At 42.9% G+C, this 27,504-nt stretch overlaps 1 protein-coding gene across 1 annotated transcript; it reads left to right on the top strand.

The window, feature by feature from the left end:
- The first annotated feature begins 3,352 nt into the window (after positions 1-3,352).
- prlrb (prolactin receptor b) lies at positions 3,353-27,258 on the top strand. Its single transcript, XM_023801948.2, has 9 exons — positions 3,353-3,591; positions 11,823-11,931; positions 12,187-12,319; positions 14,814-14,983; positions 18,675-18,838; positions 19,290-19,431; positions 19,924-20,020; positions 20,838-20,907; positions 21,176-27,258. The coding sequence occupies exons 1-9, from the start codon at positions 3,562-3,564 to the stop codon at positions 22,055-22,057; spliced, it is 1,797 nt and encodes a 598-aa protein (XP_023657716.2). The 5' UTR covers positions 3,353-3,561; the 3' UTR covers positions 22,058-27,258.
- Positions 27,259-27,504: the final 246 nt, after the last annotated feature.

A 27,504-nucleotide genomic window follows, 5' to 3' on the forward strand; every position in this document is an offset into this window, starting at 1 on the left:
TGAGGGAGACTTGGGATACAGCCATGTGGCTACTGGGAATGAGGTTTTGATAAGGTGCTCTGTGTTTGCTTGCCCTTGGAGACCGATAAAGGCCAGGTTGTCTGTGTCAATGAACTAGGTTCCTTTCGCCATTTGGGCGTCAAACAGTGCTGTGCGCATCAATAGGGTGTAGAGCCCTCTGAGTGAATGAAAGTCTACTTTAATTGTAAATATGCTCTTAAAGGGCAATCAAGACCTTATATTTAGCCTTAGGAATTGTGTTTTAATGATTTATGTGCAATAATCAATTGACCCCTGATTTGCAATCTAGTGCCTTTTGAATCGCAGTAGGTTATGAACATTAACTACCAACTGTAGCAACTGTAAGACAGCATATTTAGAGAGCAATATAATCACTGTCCATGGGGCACATCTTGGGTGGAATGGGTCATAATGTGGAAACATGTTGGTTGTTACACATTTGTTCATATCCAGTGTTCCGCTCTGATATAGAGAGTAGATTTACCTTTAGTGAAACTGAGTGAAATTATGCAGAACAGCTCGGGGGGGGGGGGGGGGGTGATATATTTTTAAAAAGGATGGTTCATGTCATTTTTTCCCACTGGGGGGTGCTATCCACCGGCACCCCATTTTAACTGCAGCCCTGATCTTATCAATACCATGAGCCATGCTTGCTCTATCGACTGCTGTAGGATGTTATCAGTTTAATGGCGGCTTTCAAAAATGACCTGTCTTTTAAAAGTAATGTAGACATGGTTTTCTCCATGGACATTTTATAGTTATGACTAATTGTTATTTACTTTCTTAGTCTGATTTTTATTGATATGGATGCATCTTATTACCTATAATGAAATGTCTCCATTTTTGGCCCAGTCTCACTCTTCTACCTGCTCCTGCGTTTTGAGACTCGGATGTAGATCACAAATGTGAAGTTATTATTCTTATCATGTGGTGATATTCCTTCACATTTCACTTTCTGCACGATATTCCTTCACATTTCACTTCCTGCACGATCCCACAGACCCACTTCAGGAAGATCATGGCCCATGGAGCGTTTTCCCCTGCAGAAGGAACATCAGGCCTCCCCGTGTCATGAATGATGGGATGTAGTTACCGTGGCTTCACTTGCAAACTCTTTGGCTCAGGAAACTCTGTTCCTTGGTTTTTGATCCCCCTCAGAAATCTTTCCATATATAACGTAAAGGTGTTATCCTGGAAATGTTGACCATTATGGCTCTGACAGAAAATGGAACTCATCTGCAACGTTCAGCAGGAATCATTTCTATCCAAGTCTAAGCCATAAAGTTTCATCTGATGTTCAGCTTTGATCCTGACTTTTGTGCAACATGGGAAAGTTTCAGCCTGTTGCTACCGCACGCATTCATGTCTGAGCCAAGTGAAAGCCTATTTTTACCCATAACATTTTAGTGAAATGAGGTCAGAATGATAAACAAAAAAGGTGATGAGAGAAAAAGAACGGACAGGCTCTTAATCTTTTCTTTTCTTTTTTTCAAAACTGGAGAACTGGAAAGTAAATTAATTAATAATCCGTTCAATGCTATTACATAAATCTCAGACAACTGTAAACAGCAGGTGATACATTACAAGCAAATTAATTCATATTCATTTGCCAACATTTTCACTTTGGTTTGCCTCAAATACTTTAGAAAAATAATGCAAATACACCAGGACAAGTACTGAATCTTCAAGATAAAAATACTGATCAAGGCATAAAAAACGAAGAAAAGACATCAATGCTGATAATCTTGTGTTCATGACTCGAGGCATATCCGTCTATGTTCATCCCAGCTTTAAGATAAAGTTACAAACTTCTGCCATCTAGTGGCCATATAGTTTAAAGGATTTACGCGACGCTTGCAATTGCTGTGTATAACCACTGCTACAGCATGTCTGGTGTTAAAACCAGATGAAACGCTCTCCTTTCACACTTCTCTTTGCCTCTCCTCATTGACTTCCTTTAGGTGTTCACATCAAATCCAAATCCTTGGTTCCTTCTTTCAGATCTCTTAAGTGGACGGTACCTATCAACATTGAATTCCTGATCTGGATCCATCTCCACCTCGATAATCCACAAGCGAAAGGAACCTGGTGATTCGTCCAGCACTAGATGCGTGGTACAACGTAAATGGATGAGTTACACAACTTCATCCGGTCTGAGTTCCTCGCAACTTTCAATAAACACGTTAAGACCCATCTCTTCCAGGAATAACTGAATAGCCTAATCGGACCGCTGATTCCCCCAGCTGTTTTCCTTCGTTGATCATTCCATTAAAATTGAACAATCACCGGAAACTTCTGAATCTTGTATTTTGCACTTAATTGGTGTTATTCATTCGAATAACTTTTCTGATGTTTTTGTATAACTCAGGGTTGCCAACCATCTGGACAATCCCACTCTCAGACTAGATCTCACGCAAGAAATCTTACGGCAGATCTGTATTATTCCATTATAAATCTAAAATTAGCTGCATCAAAAGCGTTGGGGTAGTTTGCAAACTCTACAGACTATTTACATTTACAAGGTAATACAACTGTTGCGTACATGTAAGTGCGTGTGCATGTGTGTGGGCTTGGAACTGAAAATCTCACTACTGCCATGCTGACCAAAGTTGGCAGCCCCGTCTTCTTTCCGTAACTTGCAGTCGGTACTCATTTAACGTAGCTAACCTAGCAGCCCCTGTACCTTAGTTAGCTGGTTAACGGCTGTATGAATTCTCTTCCTTGCTTATATGTTTATAATATAAAGTCGGCCTACTATTATTATGCAGTTTAATTCCTTTGGCGAGTCACATTATCAAACCACGCAGAGATATAAATAACTTGTAACTTGAATTTGTAATCCTCTATAGACTAAAAAAGTCAAAATGTTTGGAATGATAAGAATAATCTATTCATGATTATTCAGTAGAGATAATTAAATAACTTAAACTTAAGTTATTTACCAATGTGATCTACGTTGATCTGCTGCACATCTGTGCTATTTTTTATAGGCCTACTATAATTTCCCTTATTTATTAAATTTTTATTATATTGTTAATGTCTTTATTTTGCTTTTGTATTATGATAGAGTGTACCACCTTGCATTTCACTGTAGGTTATAGTCTGATTCCATACCTTCAGTGTGACAAATACAATCCAACATCGTAAATTATCGCGAAGGAGCCTTGCCTTATTCCGCGTAAAAAAAAAAACCTATGGAGCGCTCGCCCGGTCCTGTAATAGCTTGGAATCGGTAATTTTTTGAGCCAGCTGGGTTCCCATACAATGCCACGCCCGTGTAAGACGGCAACACAGGTGATCCCACTGGAAGGGTTGAGATCTGCGCAGTCTGTGGTTGCAGCGCAGACGGCTGGGGCTGGATCGTGGGCTGACGCGACTCGCTCAGTCAACGAAGCGCCGAAGAGGATCCGCGATACACCTACTCTCGGCCAGGACGGGTCTCACGGTGCTGTCCACGGGGATTACCTAGTTGCGACCTGCAGCGATAATTATGGCTCGTTTTAGGCAATGAAAAACTAATTTTGAGTACTTTTGTAGAGGATGGTTCTGTTGACACCTTATCCAACACAGGTGAGAGTGTCAATATAATTTATTTCCTATTCATCCGAAATGTAAGCAAGAAATATATGAACACGCTTTGTTTGTAAACTATAACTATTATTAAGGAAAAGTGTAAATATATTATTTCTAATTTTTGTCAGTCTGGACATCTGCCTGTTCTCAATATCTTGCAAATGAACGTATGTAGAATATTATATATGTATACATCACTACTGTATAAGTTTTAAGAATTTTTCCCAAGGGAACAAGATTTTGTGTTCGATTTGAAAATTATGCATTGGTAATGGTTTTAGGCTGATTGCGTTCAACTATCAAACAATTATAGGCTAAATACCTGTATTCATAATTGTATTATTAAGATAATTATGCTTCAGAAAAACAAGATACGCTGTATAGTTTCCTAGTTATATCCTTTAGTTTTGTTAGCGTAAATAGCCCTTTAGGAAAATGCTTGGTAGTTTATGCCTACTCTTTTCAGTGACTACATTTTAATTTTAAATTCACGTCTTATCGTTAAATTATCTAAGGTTCAGTTAATTGTCACATGTTATAAGCAATGCGAATTACCATAGTTCTCACAAATGCTTTTTTCCTGTAATTTATTGAACTGACTGCTAGGAGTATCGTTCATAGGACCTTATCTGCGTGTTTTGCTCTCATTTTTCCGTGAACTTTTCTTGAAGCTCGGAGTGCCGAAAGCTCCCTGCCCTGTATTTCAACTTTTTTGCTTTGAGTCGTGTAAAGCGAAAGTATATTAGGTGTAAATGCTTGGCACCGTGTTTCCTAAAAATCTATAAGATCTTATAGTTAAGTACATGTTTTTTTTTCCTTATTCCATTATAAGCACTGCTAAATTTTATTACGAAAAAGGCTAGATAAGGCATCCTAAGCGATCGTAGAGTGAAATCTGCTCTACATTTACTGCATGTTATCCTAACTGCTGATCCTCTGCGACCAGTAGATGGAAAGAATGTGGACATTCGAGCTGAATGGTATTGTTCCCATGGAAGGTGTTAGTAGTACTCAGACATCTAGTAAAGACTGGCTCGAAAAGGGACTTCAACCCTTTTATTGAATGTCTGTGATAAGGACGTATTTCAGACGACTGAAGATAAAGGTTCAGCCTGTAAACCTTATGTACTGCCATATTAAAAGTTTATTCGTCTCCATTCTTCGGGATCATTGTCCCTGTCCTCCGTATTAAAGTTTGTGTCTGATAGCAAGTTAACCTGGTGGCTTAGACGTAGCTGCATGGGGCTCATTTTTAGAAATCTGGGTGTTTGCGAGGTGGCTTATGGGAGAGACTGTTTCTCTGTGTAGAGCAGGCATACAGCACAGTAAACAAGAAGAGGACACACACCCTTTATCGCATCAAGTCACTGAGTTAGTAGCAGTAGTGTAGTTAGTAATTCAAGTGCGGGGGTGGACGTCTCGCGTTATGAGTGTGTGATGCAGGTCCCACGAAAGCATCCTGCTGAGGAAACACACAACAGTCATATCGCTGTTCCTTGACTCCCCTCCACAATCTCCACCTAATCAGATAATTAGCCTAGTTCATTATTATCAGTCTGGTACTCTTAAGTGATATTGTCGTTCCTCTGTCGTTCCGCAAAAACATAATGTGTGGAATATTAAACGCACAGTCTGATAATATTTGATGTTAATTTAGTTAATAGGGAAAAAAATCGAAAAGTACTGCAAACAGGCTTGATTTGTCACGTCCTTTGACCCATGTGATAAACATTCACTAGATCAGAGGCGTCAGAAGCGTTTTGAATGTGGGGGGGGCACACTGCCCCCCTTCAGATTTAATTGCCGCGATGCCCATGCACTAGATGTTTCGTAAAGTATATAAGGAATGATTCAAAGGTGAGATTTATACAAGGGCAGTGTGAGGATAGGCGAGATGAGTTCACTTTACTGTGAGATAAACATGATGCTTTGGTCCTGTGACCTTTAGAAAGGTATGCCATTTGAATAGGTATTTACTCGCTGTCTCCCAAGTGACAACATATTTGACTTTATCTTATTTTGGATTGAAGTCTGCCGGTGTGTATGATAGGCCTTCTGTATGAGGTATAGTTGTGTTGCCTGGCAAGTTCTGGTTAAACATTTCTTGTGACAGGTGCTGTTTTGTAGAGATTATCATCACTGGAATTTCATAGGCTTTCACAGTAGTTTTAAGCTGTCAGCTGTATCACCAGTGTCATTCACTTACCTGTTTAAAGTCTGAAGGGGATTCCATTAATCTACAACCATTAGTGGCAGAAGCACATGGACTTGTCTTATAAACTGGCATATTTACTGTGCTGCATTGGTAAATGTTTGGGTATGAGGTCTTGATTCCATGTCCGGGTTGATATTTTTCTGCCCTGTACTCTTGTGAGCAATTGTGTAAATATTCCAGATCTATGTTATTCTGTGTTCCTTATGCCAAAGAAATTATCATCGATGCCCATAAGCCACATACTGTTATAATTTTGAGGGCTATGTGATGATAGTTATCCGTCGCTTCCTAGGGTGAAGGTCAGAGAGGCCGAGTTCATCTTTTCATGATACCCTTGCATATTATGTGAACACTTTTATTTATAGAACATTATTATCATGTGCTGATATGGCCAAATGAAAGCTTCATTAACATGAAAGCTGTATGATCATATTTGCCTCTTTTTCTCAAAAACATATTCATAAATATTAGAAGGAGCTACTAATATGCTGACAGCTATATTAGTAGCTGTCAGAATATTAGTACTTATTCAGCATTTTAATACTAATTAGCATTAAGATCGTAGCATGTTTGTCTTTCTTGGAAATCCTGTTTATGGCCTTTGTTCACTTTCTGAGCTGTTATAATCTGTTAATGGTAATGCTACAAAATCACTACTGTAAATACTAGACATACTACACATCCTGAGACCATATCTTTAGATAATCTAACGTACAGAGCAGTCAAACAGCCTCTCCATGGCTCACAAAGGCTGTCCGCATTTCGGTAACTAGATGGCTCTTCTAGTAATTCCAGACTTATTGTAAGGAATGTTTGTTTTATGTTCCCCTTGTGTTGCATGGGATTCCTGTCACAAGGAACAATTACGGCATCCTCCTTGTTTCAGACTTGAAAGAAAGCTCTTGTCAATCTCCAAGCAGGAGTTGCAACAGCAAAATTACATAACAAAGTGCTTCCATTAAAGCTTATGAGTAAAACACCCTTTGAGTAGTTGGAGCATAATTTAAGAAAACTAGTTGAAATGTAAGGAAGTTATACTTAATTTTCCGGCATGGTCAATGATCTCACCCGTAGGGCTTCAGTCATGTGATCCTCATCAGAGGTGGTTAATCATTGTGTCCTGCTCTCAGGTTGACTGGATGTTTCAGTGAGTAGGCATGTGCTTGGTTTGCCAACAAGGGCGCTATAAACAGACCGGTTCTAAAACCTTGGCAGGGAGATGTTGATGTACTTTGTCCCCGTGTTCTTTGATTGATCGGCGCAAAGAAGGATTTGTTCCTTCTCACTAGTGTGTGAATGCACTTTTTATATTTAATTGGACTGGTAGGCAAATCAGACAACTTTTATTGAAATCAATTTACGGTGCTTTATTTCACAATGTATTTTGACACGTGTTGCTGCACGGAGCTCCATGGAGTTAATCTTGTTTACACGGTTTACGGATTTCCCAGGTGAGGCACCATTTTATGCCACTCAGTGCTGGAGGCCTTAACCAGGTCGTCCCACGGGTCCTGAGTCACATGCATCTCTTACAGTGCAGCATGGTTCAATTAAGCTGTGGTGCTTGATGGAGCTGGATGTTTGGAGGTGGATGATCTGGACTTTGGAATGTTGGGTTGTGGGGCACCAGCAGATTGGCCAGCAGATCCATCATATAGCCAGCAATGTGACCATCAGAGGAGCTCTTTTTCCTGCCCTTGTGATGAACAATGGTGTGGGCAACACTTTGAACTTAGCAAGATGTTGGTTGCCTATGTGCTTTTGTTTATCCCAGAATTGGGAACTCTTTTTGGGAAAATAGTACAGGGCCTCTTGTCTGTCTTCTGGTATCTGTAATTGCAGATCTTTGTTGTTTTTACTGAACCGTTTACTGTTTAGTAATCATACTTTTTGTTTTTTTGTCATTGGAGAGGTTCAGCATAAACTTTGTGAATTGCAGGTTAATCCCCTTTGTTCAGCTCTGGAATTCCAAGACATGCACCAGCTTAAGTGTTTTGGAGGTAATCAGAGCTGAGGATCAAGCCTACAACCTTCTGGTGTTATTGGATGTGAAGTACAAAGCCAACAATCTCAGAGGAGGTTGTTCGTAACGACCGTCTCCCTCTGGCTTAGTGCCTTCAATAGTTATTGCATTCCTCTGCCTGTTTATTTGGTAACTTTCCATTAATCGACCCTCTAACCCTCCCCCAGCTCTCCAAACAGCCTGCATCCACCATAAAGTGGAGGTGGATAGTCCTTCATATTCCCACCGTGGGCTTATAAGTAACACCCTCCCGTTGTATATTAACACAAACAATAATATTGTTCATGGGGATCGCCTGGAGCCAAGTATACCAGCAGTATACTGGGTCATGTGACCTGTGCTTTGCTGGGTTGACTTCAGGTTTATGACCAGTGTGTCCTCCCCTTTAGCTAAAAAGTACAGAGAGGACCGGTCCTCAGGACTGGCCCAGCCTGTATCAGGAACCTATTCTGCATGACTGGTCCATCCAGGAATGTCGCAATGGCCCAAAAGGCCCAGATCACCCTCTAGCGACGTGCCTGTTCACGGTTAACTGAGCAAAGCAAGGTTTAACCTTCCTTCCTCCTGACCTTGACCGGGGTAAAGAAGGTAACTGTTGATTTATGTAATTTGTGCCAGACCAGATGCTCTGGTTTTGTAAACTGTACGCAGCCATGCAACATGAGGGATATTCTGTCTGCTTATCTAACAGAAATGCATTGCGTGATGAATTGACCTGTTATCTATAGGAGAATTCGATGAGGGCAGAGTCTGAAATGACCCAGTCGTAGAAATGGAGGGCACCGGACTGTCAGGATGTCATGGTGATTCACTCATAATTTTGACGTCGTCTCATTCGCAGTGGAACCGACAGACCTTACAGATTGAGGTGAGAAGGTCGTGATATGTCCTTCTTGCACTTTTTCCAAGGGGGTGCCTCTGGTTTCCCTGACGATAAAAGGCAGGTGGGGGGGTGAGGGACTGTGTTGGGCGCAGGGCTGAGAGTGCGCAGTCTACAGTTGCCAAACAGCTTCCTTCTACGCACCCTCCCTGACAAAGTCACCATTCCTCTCTAAGCATTTGCAGGCTGGTATTACGCAGTGTGACTACCTTAGCTGGACTGTTATCGCCTAAAGACACTAAAGATTACTGCTTCTCACGGAGACCAGATGCTGAGAATTATAGTACTGAGCATAATCCTGCCTGAATCTGATTAAACCTGGATGAACAGAAGTGACAGAAGAGAAAGTGCTGTCGGGGTCTACGCCTATGGTCGGAAGGCCGTAGGTTCAAATCCTGTGATCGGTGAAGTGATGTCACCTTTGGCCCATTGAATAAGGCCCTTAATCCCAAATTGCTTTGTGGATTATCTGATCCCGAATTGTACAATGCTTTGGATAAAAGTGCCTGATAAATAAGTAAGAGCTCCGATCGGTGTTGTGGAGCTATAATCTTTGGAATGTCTTACTTAGGTTGGCTAAAGTAGCCATGTAGGATGTGGTGTTTATGAATTGTTATTTAAAATGGACATTTAAGATGTTTTACATCAGAATCCCTTCCAGTATAACCACCGTGGAGTTTCTGTACAGTTTTAGTCCCGTTTCCTAGGATCTAAGGGAATGTTGAATCTGTTGAATCAGGATGATGGCATTATGATAGTCACGGGGCCTAATAGCAGTTCAGCAGTGTTTATACATATGTGGTTGGGTAACATGGTGGCTCAGTGGGTAGTGCAGTTGTCTCATATCTGCTTGGTTTGGGATTTGAATCCCACCTCTGCTCTTTCTCTGTGGAATGTTTATGTTCTCCCTGGGTTGCATGGCTTCCCTTCTGCAGTCTTGTACATGCCGGTAGTATGTTCCCTGCCGTTAGTATGTTCCCTGACTGTCAGGCAGAGCATGAGTGTTTCTGTTTACCGCCTGTCCCATGCAGACCCCCCCCCCCCCGACCCCCTCAGGGAGTTTCTGTACAGTTTACAGTCACTCTGCCCCCCTCAGTTTGCTTGGTTTAAAAAGGATTCCTGGTTTCAGCAAGCGTACAAAGAAATGCATCCTAGTGGATTTTCCATCTCCCCTTAATTTTGTCTTGGTCCCTCCCCAAGTATGAGAGTGGGAGGAGGGGGGGGGTAGGGAATGGTAATATATTGAAAACCACTAAGGTCGCTGCTGTGGCTGTGTGTTTTATCAAGAGCCACCAAATAAAAACAACAGACCAAAATGAGGTGAAGTCCGAGTCTCACTGTGCCTGAAGAATTTCTGCGAAATATAACAGAATGACTGTTTGCTGTATACAGTGTGTGTGGGGTGTCGAGACAATTTTGCAACAAACACAATATTCCACCCCGTGCATTATTGGTTATTGTTAGAATTTGGGACAAACAATGTATCTGTTTCAAGGTTAGCCCTTTGCTCCCTGATGTGTTCCTGGGAAATGGTGGCTTGTTTCCTTTCATTGTGTTTTTGACTATAGGCTCAACAAATGAGAAGGGAAAAAAATGCATCACACGGTGAATGTCTGTGGTGTTCAGGAATAACCTCTGTTTATTTTGTTCAGTTTTTACACGAGTGTTTTGTTTTATATGATGACATTTGAGTAGTTATACTGTATCGAGGACTCTGCTGCTGTACCGCTGAGTAAGATAATTAATTATCCCGCATCTCTTCAGGTAAAGTGAAATTGCAGAACGAGGCTAGTCAAGCAGAGAGGAAAAGTTCTAGTAAGAAAGTTGATGATGTAACAGTAAAGCATGTTCATCTCTGGCTTTATCATTCTCCAAAATGATCTGAGCTGCAAATAAATTTTTCATCATTGTATCAGGCAGTGCATCCAAACGGAGGAGGCTAATTGAATTCATATGTAAACAGTGGCACACTCCATCCTTGTAATTTCAGCAATTTAAATGCCCTTTAAATAGAGTGGAAGGTAATGGTCCGACAGCTGTTTCCAGGAACTGCATTAGCATGGAAAACGAACAGATGGGCTTTTACAGTGACCCCTGGAAATGCTTTAATCTCCTGAAGTGTGAGCCTGCGCTACTGCTCACGTCCACCTGCTCCTCTGTTCCGCTGTCAGTGATACTCGGGCACTGCATGTGACACCCTGGACGTCTCCCACTTCTCCACAGGGTGGGTGTTTGCTTCATACCCCTAAATGGAACCCATACCAGCACAGAAGAACCAGCCGAGCGTGGTTAGCAGATTCCATACCAAGCACTGGGAGAATATGGCGGTGTGCAGTTGTGAAGCTGTGAGCTTAGCCTCAGATCTGTCCAAAGGACCCAAGAAATTTCTAGAGAAGAGAAGATGGCGTGGAGGAATGAGCAGAAGAGAGAGGCAGGCTGCCGTAGCCTTAAAAGAAGGTTGTTCATTTACCTGGAACGACAGAAGCCTTTCATAACCAGTACACTCGCAATAATAAGTAACCCCCCCCCCCTTCCCTCACTGCCACTTCCCTTTCAAGGCTGGCCTGATCCCAGGTCAGTGCTTACAAGCTCCCAACCTGTTGGACAAGCTCGCTTATCTGGGTGCACCTTAGAAGTGCTGCATTTTTCCGTTTTTCTCAGTAATGGTTACCTAAGCTGTAGTGATTGAAGCGCAGAGTCTGGTGCGGCTGGTGTCGAAAACCCAAAGGGGGCCCGGGTTTTGGATGTTGCTAGTCTTTGTCGTTGGGCCTCATCTCAAAGTCTTTCCTCTTGGCTTTTCGTGGTGTTGCTGTACTGTGGCCGTAGCCATAAAGGGCAGGTCACGCAGAGTGCGTACAGCAAATACTGGTAGGCGCGTGGGAACGTGTATGAGCATGTGTCGCAGGAGATTTATTGCGACCTAATTTGTCTTGGGTGCATTTAGGCTGACTTTCCCGATGGTGGAGCGCGGTGGGCCCTCTTGCTGGCATACATCACTGCACTGTTTTCCTTGAAAATTTATGTTTCCACTGGAAACAGTGGGGTCAGCTGGTCCCCCAGTCAGGGCACAGAATTCACTCCCTTTTCTGTGACATCGGATCCTTTCCCAGAGCCCAGCCAGCATGGCGAAGGGCTCCGTGTTGCTGTGGAGACGGACCTACGGCAGACTGACACCCATCCTGCTCCTCCTGCTCCTGTCTGGGCGGCCTGAGGGAACCAGTGAGTAACCGTGAGGATTCCAGCCATAGCTGCCACTTCATAGCGCTTATTAATGAATAAATTGCCTAATGTTACTGATTCAGAAATAAAGGCTATTGATTATGGGTCTAGAAAGCAGGACCACCCATACTCTGCTTGTAACTTGTAACTAGTCATGAGCAGATCCTAACTGGGTTTCTTTCATGCCGAGTTCTGTTTCATCATCGACCCGCCCAAACAGAACCGCGACCCGCTGCTTCTCTCCCCCCTCCCCAGGTGTAGGCCCCCCAGGGAAGCCCCGGCTCATCAGCTGCCGATCGCCGGAGAAGGAGACCTTCACATGCCAGTGGGAGCCTGGATCCAGTGGAGGCCTTGCCACCCAGCACGCCCTGTACTACCACACGGAGAAGTGAGTGGGGAGGGCTTCGGGGGGAGGGCTTCGGGGGGAGGGCTTCGGGGGGGTGGGTTCACGGCTGCGCGGCTGCTGCTTCTGCCGAACCGCCGCTGAAGCTGTCAGTGAATGAAACGGTGACCGTGACCTCAGTTTTACACTTTGCTTCTATTAAAGCGGGTTCATTTATTTATTAACTTATTTTTATTCCATAATGTTAGCATGCCCTAGGTGGGGGGGGGGGGGGGGGGTAGCCAGTTGACCTTGGACCCGCAGAAGTTGTTTTTTCTCCCTACTTAGGAATTTTCTTTTTCTTTCTTTCTTTCTTTCTTTCTTTCTTTCTTTCTTCCTTCTTCTCTCTCTCTCTCTCTCTTTCTGTCAGCACTGACTACCACCGGCAAATTCCCAGTATGTGTTGTCATACTTCACCAGATACGTTCAAATACCAATATGTTGTCTGTCTTGGTCAGAAGTTTCTCTTTTTCCACCAACTGAACACAGCAGCCTTTTCCCCGACCCTTTTATTCAGTCGAAGATTTGCGTTTATTAGCATTTATAGAAGACATTTTCTCTGTGGGTGACTAAACACAGATCAGACTCCACCCCTTTGCTTGCCTCCTAATCACCTTAATCCGGGAGTTTGACTCATACCAACATGGTAGCTGTGAATTCTGCAGCCACACACAGAACTGGTTTAATTAGTTTTTCTGGTATATGTTAGCCCTTCCACTGTTTTTGTGTATGCAGTGTAAACTGCAGGACTGGCTATTTTCTGCCTGTGAGTCCCCCCCCCCCCCCCCCCCGGCAGCCCTGAAGCATCAGCCCCGCACACGTGGCTGAGTGACACCTTAAAATGAGCATCACACTCACCTCCACGTGCCGCGCATGCATATGTACGCAGTAAACACTGCGTGTGGGCTTCAGCCCTCGGTGCACAGGTGTGGAACTCCTGTCAAAAGCCCCATTTCAGGCATGAACGTACGAAGAACACCATCGATGGATGCTTTAATCTGGCCCAAAAAGTGATTCTAGAACACGGACATGTGGAATCGAGAAATGCCCCATTACAGTTTAAAATCCTGTGGTTGTTTTTGTTTCCGCTTTGGGGGGGGGGGGGGGGGGGGGTGGTTGAAGGATTGTTATGTTTGGTGCCAGTATCAGAGCCAACAGGCTGAAGAATGCAATGGCTGACTGAGTCTAGTGGTCTGAGTCTGGGGTTTACAAGCGTGACTCAGGATAGATAAAATAAATGAATGAGTGACAGGACTGAGGAAACGGCAGTACGTTTATAAGTGTAGTCAGGAGACCAGTGACGCAGCTGTGAAAGCTAAATAAATATCAATAAAGTAGTGACATCATTGACATGGTGGTCTGCCTCAAGTCTGTGAGGACACACATATTCACAGCTACAGGGTTCATGTGTCCAGACAAGGATCAGCCTTTTGTCCAAGCATCAGTCTGAGAAACGCCGCTACAGATGCCTCACTAAATCTGGCCTCTTTTCCTTTGTTTTCGTCATTCATCATTACTTGGGGAACAATTGCAAGGTGATTAACTGCATCAATCGCACAGGACGGGAAACACCTTACCGAAACCGATCGCCGGCCGAGGTTCTGTTCACGTCACACTTTGTCAACATATCATTGTTCACGCACTGTACCGGAAGTCACACTTCTCCAATCGATCTTCACAATCCGCATATACGGAGGGAACCGTGAACCCCTCCCCCTGAACCCAAAACTACTCAAGCCCCATACAGAGTTATGAAAGGAATCCTTAATATGCCACCCCTTGTGGACTGCCCCCACCCCCCCCGAGGTTGGTTGGGTCCAACAAGTCCAGCTAACGGAAGAAGTTTGACACTCCTGCCCCAGTGGGTCCGAATCCCAGACCTGGTGAACAGTGATGCAGATAAGGAGGCACAACAACAGCAGCACCACACACACGGAGTGGAACGGCCTGTGCGGCGGCCATGGTGGGGGGGGGGGCTGTGTTCTCAAGCCTGGGAAGTGCTTCCTTTGTAATGTCTTGCACAGCTTCCATCTTGAGAAACCTTTATATTATGATGCCGACAGTATCATGCCGGGAATCACTCGTGTTTAAATGTCTGTGTTTTTCAAAGGCCTTCTGCACTTTCAGCGTAATTCCGTAGTTTGTGTATTTAATGTCGAAAGAGACCAATTACTTACTTTCTGCCAGTGCTGAGACCAAGATGGTGACTTTTTTTGAAGGCAGGTGAAGAAGGTGTTTGTATTGAGCTGAGGTTTTCTCATTTGTCTATGTCAGGTCCTCAGTTTATTTGTTTTCAGATTTTACAGATGCTTTCTTGCAGTATAACATACACTTGCGGGTTCCCAGTTTGATGCCCACTGAAGCTGTTCACGTTCCGGTATTGGGGTGCAGCAGCAATTTGGCTCCTGTTCAAGCAAACAACGTTGTTGTCACCAGCCAGATCTTTAACACCCCAAACCTATTTGCTCCTCCAAACCCCCCACCCCCACTTACTGCACAGCTCTGAAAAGGTCTTTGAGTGCCCAGACTATGAAACAGCGGGTGAAAACTCCTGCTTCTTCAACAAGACCTACACATCAATCTGGGTGAGCTACAACATCACGGTGGTGGCCAGGAACGCCCTGGGGAATTCCTGCTCGGACTCCATAGATGTGGACGTGATGAACATTGGTGAGCCCCTTCCCCAGCCCTACGCTGGACGCCCAACATGACCCTATTAGGAGTGGTGCTCAAATATCCTAGATCAAATCTCAGGACTTCACTACAGGGTTCTATTGCCTAATACTTCTTTTATTTTTATACTTATAAAACATGAAACCATTTAAGTTATTGTAAAAAAGTATGTAAAATTGATAAAATGTATTATTAAAACAGATACATGATTAGTAGAAAGACATGAAATTTAAAACCTTTGTTTAAATGTAGAAATTAAAAGTGTCTAGAGCAAGTCCACACTTTCTCCCACAGTGTTGAAACAGCTGTGTTTCGTGCTCTATGTAAAGATGTAGAGATGCTATTATCCCTATATTCTTTTTATACTCTTTTGTTTGGGTTTGTCTTTTGTGTTACTTTGTTTGCATTGTTTTCTGCGAAATGGTTAAACATGTATTCAGAGAGGATTATACAGAAGGCACGGGCTCCTTTGATCAAGCACACACTAAGAAGTCCACTATGTGGGAATTTCACCTTAGTCGTCCGCAGCTTAGAATATGTCCTCATTAATTAATCTTAACTGCTCCTGAAAGACAGGACCGTAGGCAGACTAGATGGTTCCTGGTGAGTCTGAGTGAGGCTGGAACAGGAGGCTGGAACGTAGCACGTTGGTGCAGAATCTGGAGAATATGGGATGGAAAACTTTCAGAGTGCAGTGAAGCAGTCATTCAGAGGAGAAAAACAGAATGAGGACAAACACGCTGGGTTTCTCGTCTGTGGGCGTGACGCTTAGATCTGGTTACAGAGCTTCCTGATCTGAGCTGCGCGGGAAGGTCTCACGGAGTAGTCACGTCATTTTGTTTGTTTTCTGAAGAACTTAGAAATGCTCATAGTCGTTAACTCTATTGAAATACGATCTGCCGGTACTTATGAGTACATGTGTCCATATAATATATAGTTTATCAACAGAACAACAGCTTTTGTTCAAGCTACCGCATGACTTGTAAGTATAAAATGAGATCGACTTATTAACAATATTATGACTGGAAAAAGCAGGATGTAGTGGCACAGTGGTTTGCACTGTTGCTTCACACCTCTGGGACCTGGGTTCGAGTCTCCTCCCTGGCTCCCTGTGTGTGGAGTTTGCATGTTTTCCCCGTGTCATTGTGGGGTTTCCTGCAGGTACTCCGGTTTCTAAAAACATGCTGAGGTTAATTGGAGTTACCAAACTGCCCATAGGTGTGTCTGTGTGAGTGAATGGGGTGTGAGTGAATGGTGTTGGTGTGTGAGTGAATGGTGTGTGAGTGTGAGTGGATGGTGTGTGGGTGTGCCCTGCGATGGGTTGGCGCCCCATCCTGGGTTGTTCCCTGCTTTGCGCTTGTAGTCTCTGCGATAGTCTCCGGACCCCCTGAGACCCTGAATATGGTAAGTGGTTACAGAAAATGGATGGATGGATGAAAACAAGACATATATGACAGGGAGTTCATTCATGAATTAATTAATTAAATTGTATCATTTATTTATCGATCTGTCTGTCTATGTGTCAAGCTTGGGCACAGTCAGAGGATCATATTGATGTAATAAAGACTCCTACACCCTAAAGCCTCTTAGTGGGTGCTCTAGGGTTGTCTGTTATCTCTGTGCCTCCTACAGCTGACCTACCTAAAACGAACCCCCCCAACCCCACCCCCACTCGGCCTTCCCACCTTGCCGAAATTTCCCAGAACTTGAGAATCAGACAAGTTAGACAGTTCGCTAATCATGTTTGTGTTTGACTTTTGAGCTGGACTCTCATCTTCACAGTCATATTTCATAGTCAGCTCAAGAGAGAAAGAAATTTAACGCAGGTCAAGTGGCAGGATAAGTGCCCCCGACCTGCTGTCAGGAGCAGTGAGATGAGGATATCAGTGACTGTGAGGGAAGGGCAAGTGACTGTGAGGGAAAGGCACACCCCGGCCTGCCGTCAGGCACCAGCAAGACACCCGCAATGAAGAGCAGCTGATCTGCTTTTTCACGGTGTTGCTTCAGTGATGTTCTGCTTGATATCTCACGTTTCACTATTATTCCAGGGCGGGAAATGTCTGAACTTGTCAGACTCTCCAGGCATGTTGCCAAACATATTTTTTATCGTCGTTCTATGAAGCCATCGTTCAATGTCATGCTTTTTTAAAAATTATTTTCGATTTGAAATATGTGAACATATTAATATGTAGAATAATGTAGGTTTACAGACTGAGGACAACTTTGCATGACAATTGTAATGATTAATTGCTGATAAAGATCCAGACTTAAATATTTGTTCTAAGGCTCGTATGTTCACACTATCAAGCTGAAGTGACACAAATCCGATCTTTTTAAATCAGATCAATTCAAATCACTTTCATATGTGGTATCGAATTTGTGGCAATGAGACATGAGTGTGAACAGTCAGATCAGAATTCATGTCTTTCTTTGCTCATATACAGGCGCTGAATGTTTTTTTTTTCTTTTGGTGATGCAGATGATTGCAAAGACGTATCGATGTGCACATGCGAATTGTTTCGGAGAACAGATGCGTTTACATTACAGTTAAATACAGGTCACTCGTAATAATGAATGTGAACCGTCAAGATAGGCAAATCAAAAAATCGAAATTGGCCAATGAGGCATGTAATGTGAACGTAGCCTAAAGGTAGCATTTTAAATGAGTATAACTTTGTGTTGAAACTCAGATTCAAATGTGTACAGTCATGTGTAATTTAACATGGGGGATAAGTTCTGAGAAATGCATCGTTAGTCGATTTTGTCGTCGTGCGAACATAGACTGCGCTACATCAGGGTTGCCAACTTTACTCAGCTGGCTGGTGTGAGACTTTCGACCCGAGACAAGCATGCGCACGCATTTACATGTATGTAAGACATTTATTACCTTGTAAATAGTCTGTAAAATTTGCAAACAACCTCAATGCTTTTGATGTAGCTCATTATCGGTTTATAATGGAATAATAAATATTCGCTGTAAGATTTCTAATGTGAGCCTGAGAGTCTAAAAGCGTGAATGTGCTGCCAGATGCGTGAGAGATGGCAACCCTGGCTTACATAAACCTAGATGCTATAACCTACTCTAAAATATTGATAAAAAGTACAGTATAGTAAATACATAAACCAGTAACAGTTGTTTATTATCATTAAGTATTATATACTGTACATAATTCTGTGAGCTGTTCTTTTATATGACTGGCAGCGCAGTGGATTTGTTTACGCCAGCATCACAATAAACACAGAAGTAATGCGTTGCGGAACGACATTACAATGGCTACAACGTCGACAGGAATTTTTCAGCTCCCTCATAATCTTATGGAGGGGACCAATGGCGTTGGAAAGTTTGTAGTTGAGGGTGACAACACTTAATAATATAATAAAAATATATTGTTTATTGGGAGGATGAATTGAGCCAAGTTAAAAACTGGGGGGGGGGGGGTGCATCCTACCGTTGTATGTGCACCCTGTCTTTGACTGAGACATTGTTACGCTGCACATGAATTTGTTTTGTGAGTTTCTATGATTTTAACTCCAAAACATGAATGAGATCATTTAATGGGGATTTAATATGATTTGATTTACAGTGATCTGTACCACTGTAAAGATTGAATATGAATATACATACTGTGAGGAAGCGGAAGCTCAGTCTTTCTGAAACCCTTTGCTCTCTTATCCTCTCTCTTCCCAGTTCAGCCTCACCACCCAGAGAACGTGACGGTGACTCTGGAAGACGGTGACAACCCGTACCTACAGGTGAAATGGGAGAAGCCTCACAGGGTGGACACCCGCTCCGGCTGGGTCACTCTCAGCTACGAGCTGTGTGTCAAGCGGGAGAAGGACAACAAGTCGGAGGTTCGTGCTAAAGATTGAACTATCCTCCTGGGGTCTGCTAGACCAAGATGACTATTCATGAGATTGGACTGTCTACCATGATGACTGTTCATAAGATGTGACTGTCCACCTAGTGCCTGCTTGACCATGAGATTAGACTGTCCACCGGGGTTGTACTAGGCCATAGGAGTTTAGGTGACTTTCAACTCTGGAGTAGGCATGTACTATCCTGATAGTAACTCCTGTGAGAGAATGCACACATTTGCACTGTATAACTTTAGGATGAGTGTCTTGCTATGGGAACAGAATCACATGCTCATACGTGGAGAAAGAGTGTGGTTTCAGGATATGTATGGTGTATTTGTGTACAATGGTTGACTCGGCCATTGACAAGATTGTGTCATCCATAGTGCACAAAAGCAGCCGCCTCACCCACCAAACCCCTGAAGACCCCCTGTCTGTGCTTCTGCAGCTTCATTTTGCAGGCCAACAGAAGCACTTCCGGATCTTCAGGCCCATACCCGGGGAGGTCTACGTGGTGAAGGTGCGCTGCAAGCCTGACCACGGATACTGGAGCGAATGGAGTTCCCCGGCCTTCATGAAAGTGCCCGACTGTAAGCCTGTCAAGACTGTTTGGGCATAAAGCCGTCGTCCTGAGGCAGGGAGTGAGTGGGCTTATCCCTGATTAAAGCAGGTGAGGGAAGGATGTGGGCAAGGTGAAGGAAGGGTAAGAAAAGGAAGAAGAAAGGGTGAAGGAAGGGTAAGAAAAGGAAGAAGAAAGGGTGAAGGAAGGGTAAGAAGAGGAAGAAGAAAGGGTGAAGGAAGGGTAAGAAAAGGAAGAAGAAAGGGTGAAGGAAGGGTAAGTGCCCTGTGATGGACAGGCATCGCGTCCGGGGCGTCCCCTGCCCGGTGCCCGGTGCCCAGTGCCCAGTGCCCGGTGCCCGGTGCTTTTGGGATCTGTTCCATCACAGCCCTGTCAGTTCACATTTTAGGTAGCAGGGAGGGAGCAACAATACATACTGTCTGCGGGTCCCTGAGGACCAGATTGGGAAATACTGCTGTAGTGGATGAGCAGTGTCTAAATGGCTCGTGTTGTTTCTGTGAAGATATCCCCAGGGAGAAGTCCATGTGGATCCTCATGGCCGTTTTCACCTCCTTCATCTTGCTGATCCTCGCGTGGGCACTTGTCCTTAAGAAAAGCAGGTATGACATGTGTCTCCCGGTCAGAACATGTGCTTCGTTTGGCTGTAAACTGCACACATTTAATCTAAGCATTCAAGGTGTAAGTTATTGCTGTAGAAATAAGATGTTGATGAAATAGCCCTTCTCAGTTTGTAAGGCACTGTGATCACTCTTAGTACATAAAGCTGTGCTTAGTGCTGTGGGCCCACCCCTCTAGGGTCTCTTTGTGTGTGTGTGTGCATGTGTGTGTGTTTGTGTGTGTGTATGTTTGTGTGTGTGTGTGTGTGTGCATGTGTGTGTGTTTGTGTGTGTGTATGTTTGTGTGTATGTGTGTGTGTGCGTGTGTGTGTGTGCATGTGTGTATGTTTGTGTGTGTGTGTGTGTGTGCATGTGTGTATGTTTGTGCATGTGTGTGTGTTTTTGTGTATGTGTGTGTGCATTATTTGTAATTATTACACTGTGAGCACCAGAATTCCTTGCAATGTGATAAAAACCTGTTATTTCAATGTCAAAAGTTTTTTTTTTTTTGATTACTTATGGTTAATGTTAGGGCTGGGTAGGGGTCCCCATAAAGATTTGAATACGTGGACTTTGTGTGTGTGTGTATATAATGTTTATATCACATTGTGGGCACCATATCATCCCACAGTCCAAAAGCATGCAGTTAGAAAACTGGACATTCCCCATACTGTGCGTATGTTAGCGTGTCCCCCCCCTCTGTTTCCTATGAAAGCGCATAGCCCCCCCCCCCCCCCCCCCCAAAACCCTGTACTAAATTAGTTGCTTATGGGAAGAGCATGGATCCATGTAACACTAATGACTTTTTCCTGTTTTCAAGTGTGAAACACTTTTTCTTGCCTCCGGTACCAGGACCGAAAATTAAAGGCTTTGACAGCCATCTTCTCAAGGTAAATGAATGAGCCCGGTTCACTGTCAGGAAGTTAAAAGCAATGCACCGGGACAGTATGTTTCTGTTCTATATCATTTCGTGTTTTTCTTACTCTGTTCCAGAACATAAATGACTGATAATTTAATGTTATGGTTCTAATGATGGGAATTACTGTCTAACGTAATATCCTCAGCACTCAGAGCAGCTGAGCTGCAGCTAGATGCAGGTATCTGCAGTTGTTCTCCTCCTTGGCGTCCATCTGTTACGCTGCATTCTTTGGCCCACAGAAGGGAAAGTCGGAGGAGATTTTCAGCGTCTTGATTAGCCAAGGATTCCCTCCGACGTCGGACGGTGAGGACCTGTTAGTGGAGTATCTGGAGGTGTCTGAAGGCTTACAGCAGGACCCTGCACCCACAGCCCTGCCTGAAGCCCAGGAACAGCAAAGAGACCGGAGCCCCGCCCCCATCGCCGATTCTGGGCAGGGCTCTAGTGTCCATCACACTTTGCAGGTGAAGTCCGGTGAGGAATCCGGCACACGGAGCGTCAAACAGACGCCAGCCTTCAGTGGCCCCTTGGTGACGTCCAGCAGCAGCAGTCAAGCCCCTAAGCCTGACGGGAAGGCCAATACTATCTCCTCCTCCTCCTCTTCTTCACGGCCGTCGTGTGTCCAGGGGACTCTTTATGTTGCTGAGGTACTAATAGAGGGGCTGCCCCCTGCCACTGAGCAAGATCGCCAAGTCACGCCGGCTGGGGTTTCCCCTTGCAACTCTCCCGTTGATAGTGACTATACACAGGATGAGTCGGGCCTCAGTGGAAATCGCGGCACTGCTCAGAGGCCGGACGTCTCTCCTTCGGCCTTCAAGCCCACTGAGTATGTAGAGGTTCAGAATGTGAACCAGGAGGACAGACTGATACTGAGACCCAAAGCGAAGGAGGACATTGGGGACCTGTGGCAGGTGGGGCTCAGAGGGCAGGAATACAGCAAAGTGAGCGAACTCATCAACAATCACCTCCTCCTGCTGGAGAGGGGATCGACATCGGCGGGCCCCAGTTATGGTGCCACGGAGGGCCCGGTTGAGGGCCGTGCCCAGCAGCAGCCAGCCAAACCAACCCTCCAGCAGGGACTAAATGGCTATGTGGATACAGGTAGCATGCTGGCACCTTACTGACTGGCGCAGTTAGCTGTCTCAGGGCCCTCAAAAGCCAATCAAAATGAATAAATTGCAAATTGATACCACCCCTTTGACAAAAGGTCCAATGGGGAGCATTTATCCGCACCTGTGTCATTCGTGTCCTTTCAGGATTTCCCTGTTTGTTTTTGCACTTCTTGAGATCTCTGTAGAACATTTATTTGATTAGAAAGGCCAACATATTACTCTCACCTCTCTCTGCTGGAGCAGACACAGGTGTTTTTGTCCTTAATCACATCCTGAAGCAGCAACATCTTAATCTGTGGCTTGGACAGCAGCTAAGAATGAACCAAAATGGTTCACAAAATGATTGGGGTGGATTTCACTTTTTTATAAGCATAAATACTTTTCTGATGCATGTTTTTTTTTTGGTGGGATGTGTACATAAGAGAGAAAAATTATAAGAGAGAATTAATTATATTTTATTATATTATAAGTGTTTGATGTCAAGCTCTTTAACCACTCTATCCTTTCCACTCACCGGAACGCCTCTGAGGACTTTCTGGTCAAACGTTGGGAAACGTGCACCATCATTCAGCTCTGGCATTATACACACGGGCGGCAAGGTTGATTGGTCAATGTTCGCGAACCCGGCCTTGCAGCCTGCAAACTGAAAAACCCGCTAATCGCTAAAACATCGGGCGTGTTTGTTAGCATTGCAGGAATTTGTTTTCCCTTGGGGTTGCACGCGTCGACTTGTCGGTTAGCAAGCCGCACTCACGCTACCACATATTTTCTAGGCGCCGCAGTGATGTTTCAGCAGCTTTCAGATTCCGTGGGAACACCACACTGCACTAAAGCTATCACATGACTTATCGTGTACAGTGGGGTATTTACACCACACTGCACTAAAGCTATCACATGACTTACCGTGTACAGTGGGGTATTTACACCACACTGCACTAAAGCTATCACATGACTTACCGTGCACAGTGGGGTATTTACATCCTATGCACTGTTTCTAAAATACAGTGGAGCATTTGTACAGTGTGAAACAGGAAGTCTGGTCCTTTTACCTTTATCGCTGTTTGGCATCATCTAAACAGCATGATGTAGGATATATTTCTGTTTCTGTTTTACCTGTACAGCACAAGAAAACATTATTCCTTCATAGCTCCAGTGTCAGCCATGCCAGAGATACAGATCACCAGACCAATCACCTCTCCAAAGTGCATAATTCAACACTAGGAAAAAGAAATTTAAATATTATAGCAGGACTCTTCAAATCTGGACCTCAATTCCAAATTCAGGCCTTGTTTTCAGTTCTCCCACGTTAGTTACCGTAGTTTAATAATCACTGATTCTGATTGGTCAGAGGCTTCACACCTGGCTCATGGGTATAGGAAGGCTGGAAAACCAGCAGTGGACCTTAAGAACAGATTTGTAATCTGTAGCTGCTTGTACACTTTTGGAAGGACTATCCATATACATATGAACAAAATATAACATATTTTTCTAACAATAACAAAGTTGAAACTATATTGATTAAAATATGTAAAATAATGATTTTGAAATGCAGTCGGAATTGCCCAATGGCCACTTTCATAATTATTCATAAATCTTAGTTTAACACTTTCATGTTTGCCATGCTATTAACATCTTGCTTGAAAATACCCGATATTACCTATTCAAATCTACACATTAATAAGGCTGACTGTGTAAATAACTAATATTGTTTGTAAAATCTGTTTTATTTGTTATTGGCTTGGCCATTGATAAGCCAACAATGTGTGAGATTAGGGAGTAAATTAAAGAAGTTATTGGAATTTAAAAATGATCAATATGTGTATGTAATATATGCCAGCAATACTGTCAAAATCTAGAATTAAGCTGGTATGAGCATAGTGTGTTGGTAGCATCCTGAGCAAGCAGCCTCTTTTCCCAGCATCAAAAATGGTTTAATGGGTTCATATCTACACGATAAAACCACGGCTAAACAGTGGCGTTTGGGTCAATAAGATTATCTTACTTAAGTCATGTATGTTTTGGAGTTCAGCTACATGAATCGGAAAGAATTTTATTAGCTACAGTGTTGTGAATAAGAAAGTACACAATTATGTCAATTCATTGATTTTATATATATATCAGGATAAAAAATAATCTAGTCCTTCCCAGGGTCCTACAGTTATTTGTTTCTGAGAAATGTTGGTTGCTTTACCTCTGGACATTACTTACACTCGTTGACATTTGAGGGTATTTATTTATGATCAGCTCTTGTAAGGTCCTACCACACATCTCAGTGGGGCTGATATCTGCCATTTTAAAACTTTGGTTTTTCTCTTTTTTACCCAATCAGTTATAGATTCTTGGCATCATTGTAAGCACTGCCCTGTTCCATAGCCCAAACTGCCAAAAGTTCTGCCTTTTTAGAGACGCTCACACTTCCTGATCATCATCTATTCCAATACATTTGATTAGCAGTGGCTGCTAATTAACTTCTTTAATTGCCACAGCAGCAGATAGGGCGCGCATACGCTTTCCCATCTGGCTTCCGCATTTTGGGTTGCTTTTCTTTGAATAAATAATGGAAATGAGAAGTGTTACATGTTTGTCCGTTATCTGAAATTTGTTTCATTTTAAAAGTTGGGGAGGAAATGACATTTATTTATGCTCTGATATATAAGACCATAGAACTGAATGAGGGTGTACATTCTGTATGATAAATACTGTTCAACGATATTATATTTCATATAAAGAAATATTTTCTGTGGACTTTCCTGTAAACTGTAAAAGTATGTCTGACCATGCAGCAACCATGCTTAAAAATGAACCAAGAACCCAGCTTCAGAGCAATCTGGGCATTTTCCATTGACAGCATGTGGTATCGGGACTAGCAGAGGTGGATAAATCAGGTCCAGAAAGTAAAAATCCGAACCAGGATTTTGTTCCAACCAACCAGTTGAGCATAAAAAAAATCACAGTCGCAGAGTACTCCACTGGTTGGTTGAAACAAAATCACGGTCTGGATTTGTACTTTCTGGACCCAAACTATCCACTTCTGGTTACTGTTTGTGTTTAATCACATTTGTGTGCACAGCTATTTATCAGATTTCTTACGTTGCATTTGTAAGGTTAATCTTGGTTGCTACCATATTTGTAGCTGCCTCTGCCAAACAAGACTTCATAAGATTGACTCCATTGAGGGATGAAACTATGTCAACAAGCCCAGTTAGTTCACAGCACCAAAACCCTAATCACCAGCACAAATACCTCATGAGCTCTTCGCTGGTCTCCAGGGTATGATGTCATATTCCATAAAAAAAATCAGACGGAAAATAAGCTGTGTTAATGCTAAACTCAGCAGCAACAATAGCCAATTAACACTAGAAAACTAATTAGTATTAGCAAACCAGCATCCAGGTCATACCATATAATTCTTTTGAGCACACCTTTTCTGCATGGTATAAGTGAAAATCCAAATAGATAAAACAGTTAGTAGTGAAAACAACTGTATGTGTGTATTTGTGTATTTGCTAACGCTAATTATATATGCTACATTACACACAGTAAGTGTCTAACAACATGGTTCTCTGGAATTCAGTGTTTTTACTTTTGCGTCCATATGAAAGCTTATTTAAATGGAACTCAGTTGCAGTTTTGTCAGAATGTTCCGTCTTCTGTTAGTTTAGATCAAAAATCAGGCCATCTGGTTACATTTATTTGTCCTTCTGAAATGAAACAACTGCTACTGGGAATGGTGGAGCCTAAGTATGTGTTGCTCTATTCTATCTATTGTTTGGATGTGTAGATTTTGGTTAAATTTCTTATCACTTTAAAAATAGCGTCATGGAGAATTTAGCAGAGGTCCAGGTGCTTCATGCAGTTTGACCAGTTAGCTGCTGTGCTCTGCTGACACGCTGAATGGCTTTGGCTGGATGGACTGGTTAATGTTAAACACTGCATGACTACTGTAAGATTAACTTTCTGTTAAAATACATCCAAACCACAGCCGATGTTGCTCCAAATGGTACGACTTACTTGACCAGCATGATGTTTTTGACAAGGACCAATGAAAACCATCACTTTGAGTTCCTCATTTTAAAACACGCCTATACAAAAAAATACATAGGTTCCATAAAGCAGGAGTGTCAAGCTTCATTCCTGGCAGACCTTGTTTTCATTCCATGCCCTGATATTATCTGACTTGTGAAAACTGACTTTTCTTGAAAGCGCAGGAAATGCAACTGCATTAACAAATGTAATGTCTTGGAATATTTCAGAAGGGATGAACCAGGTCCCCCTGCTTCATGTCCTGTGCTTCATGAAGTCAGCTCTAGGCTTACCTGGAACCTTGTACTTGATGAGCTATAATGGGTGGATGCATGGATGGATGATGGAATAGCCACCACTAAGCTGGCCAAGGAGTCTGACACTTTTGATATCAAGTTTGATACCAGTGGGTTGAGTCAGGGGACATTTCCATTGGATGTTCATTGTTCATTGTGTGAGATATGCTGGAAGAGCATGCAAGGTCTTTGTTTCTCTGTAACTGTATCTGTGTATGTCTATACGTTATGTCACCAAATACTGAAGTACACAGTCTTTAGAAAAAAAACTCTTAATTTCTGTTTTGAACAGTTAGTATTTTGCACCTCCCTTCCTGTATGACTGGATGCACTTATGAAGAGGATCAGCCAAAATAAATTAAATGATTTTTATAGTTAAACAGCACTTTAATAAATAGATTTATATTTAAATCTGTTTTTATATTAACTGTCTAAACTGACTGTTGAGTGTTGTCACAATTTATAAATACACTCCTCACATTTTTTTTTTTTAAATTTCATAAAAATGTCTCAAACAATCTGATACAAGACTTCCATTTTGGATGTCACTCTGCTGTAGATTTCTTTTGTAAAAGTCAATAATGTAATTGTCATACTTTCATGCTTCCTAACACTGTTTCTTGTACAATAGTATACTGAAAACCAATGTACTACTTTATTAAAAATGAAGTATTGCTCAATCGAAAACTTTCCCACTTTAATACTGTTTTTCTGTGTCCTACTCTATTAACTATATTTTTGTAAGAGTGTTTGCTGCACACTTGTCATTTATTTAAAGATTAATGGAAAATAGTGACTGATGATTCTAGTCCCCTTACACCTTGGCTGAGTTTTGCTCCTGTACTAGATCAGGAATACAATACATACAATAAAATACTTGCTGTGTATATGTCACCTTGCTGCGTCTCTTTGTGTACAATGTACATTTGTGGAAAAAAACGGGGCACCCCAACTTTTAACAGACTGTCAGACTGCATATCGGCATATTTTACAGGCTTTTTAGGTGAAGGAAATGCAGCTGATTGGAAAAAAAGGTTTCCGGATCGCAAAAAATACCGATTACACTCCTCCTGAACCACGTTGTTTAAGACTATACCACTAGATGGCCACATTTCTTTACTTTTCCACTAAGGAAATTGT

This window comes from Paramormyrops kingsleyae, chromosome 2 (genome assembly GCF_048594095.1).
Source record: "Paramormyrops kingsleyae isolate MSU_618 chromosome 2, PKINGS_0.4, whole genome shotgun sequence".
Taxonomy (NCBI): Eukaryota; Metazoa; Chordata; class Actinopteri; order Osteoglossiformes; family Mormyridae; genus Paramormyrops; species Paramormyrops kingsleyae.

Bases quoted from the DNA above. Each gene is read 5' to 3' on its own strand.
- prlrb (XM_023801948.2), top strand. From the start codon at position 3,562: ATGGTTCTGTTGACACCTTATCCAACACAG. The intron at 3,592-11,822 runs GTGAGAGTGTCA...ATCCTTTCCCAG, and splicing joins TGACACCTTATCCAACACAG to AGCCCAGCCAGCATGGCGAA. The intron at 18,839-19,289 runs GTTCGTGCTAAA...GTGCTTCTGCAG, and splicing joins AGAAGGACAACAAGTCGGAG to CTTCATTTTGCAGGCCAACA.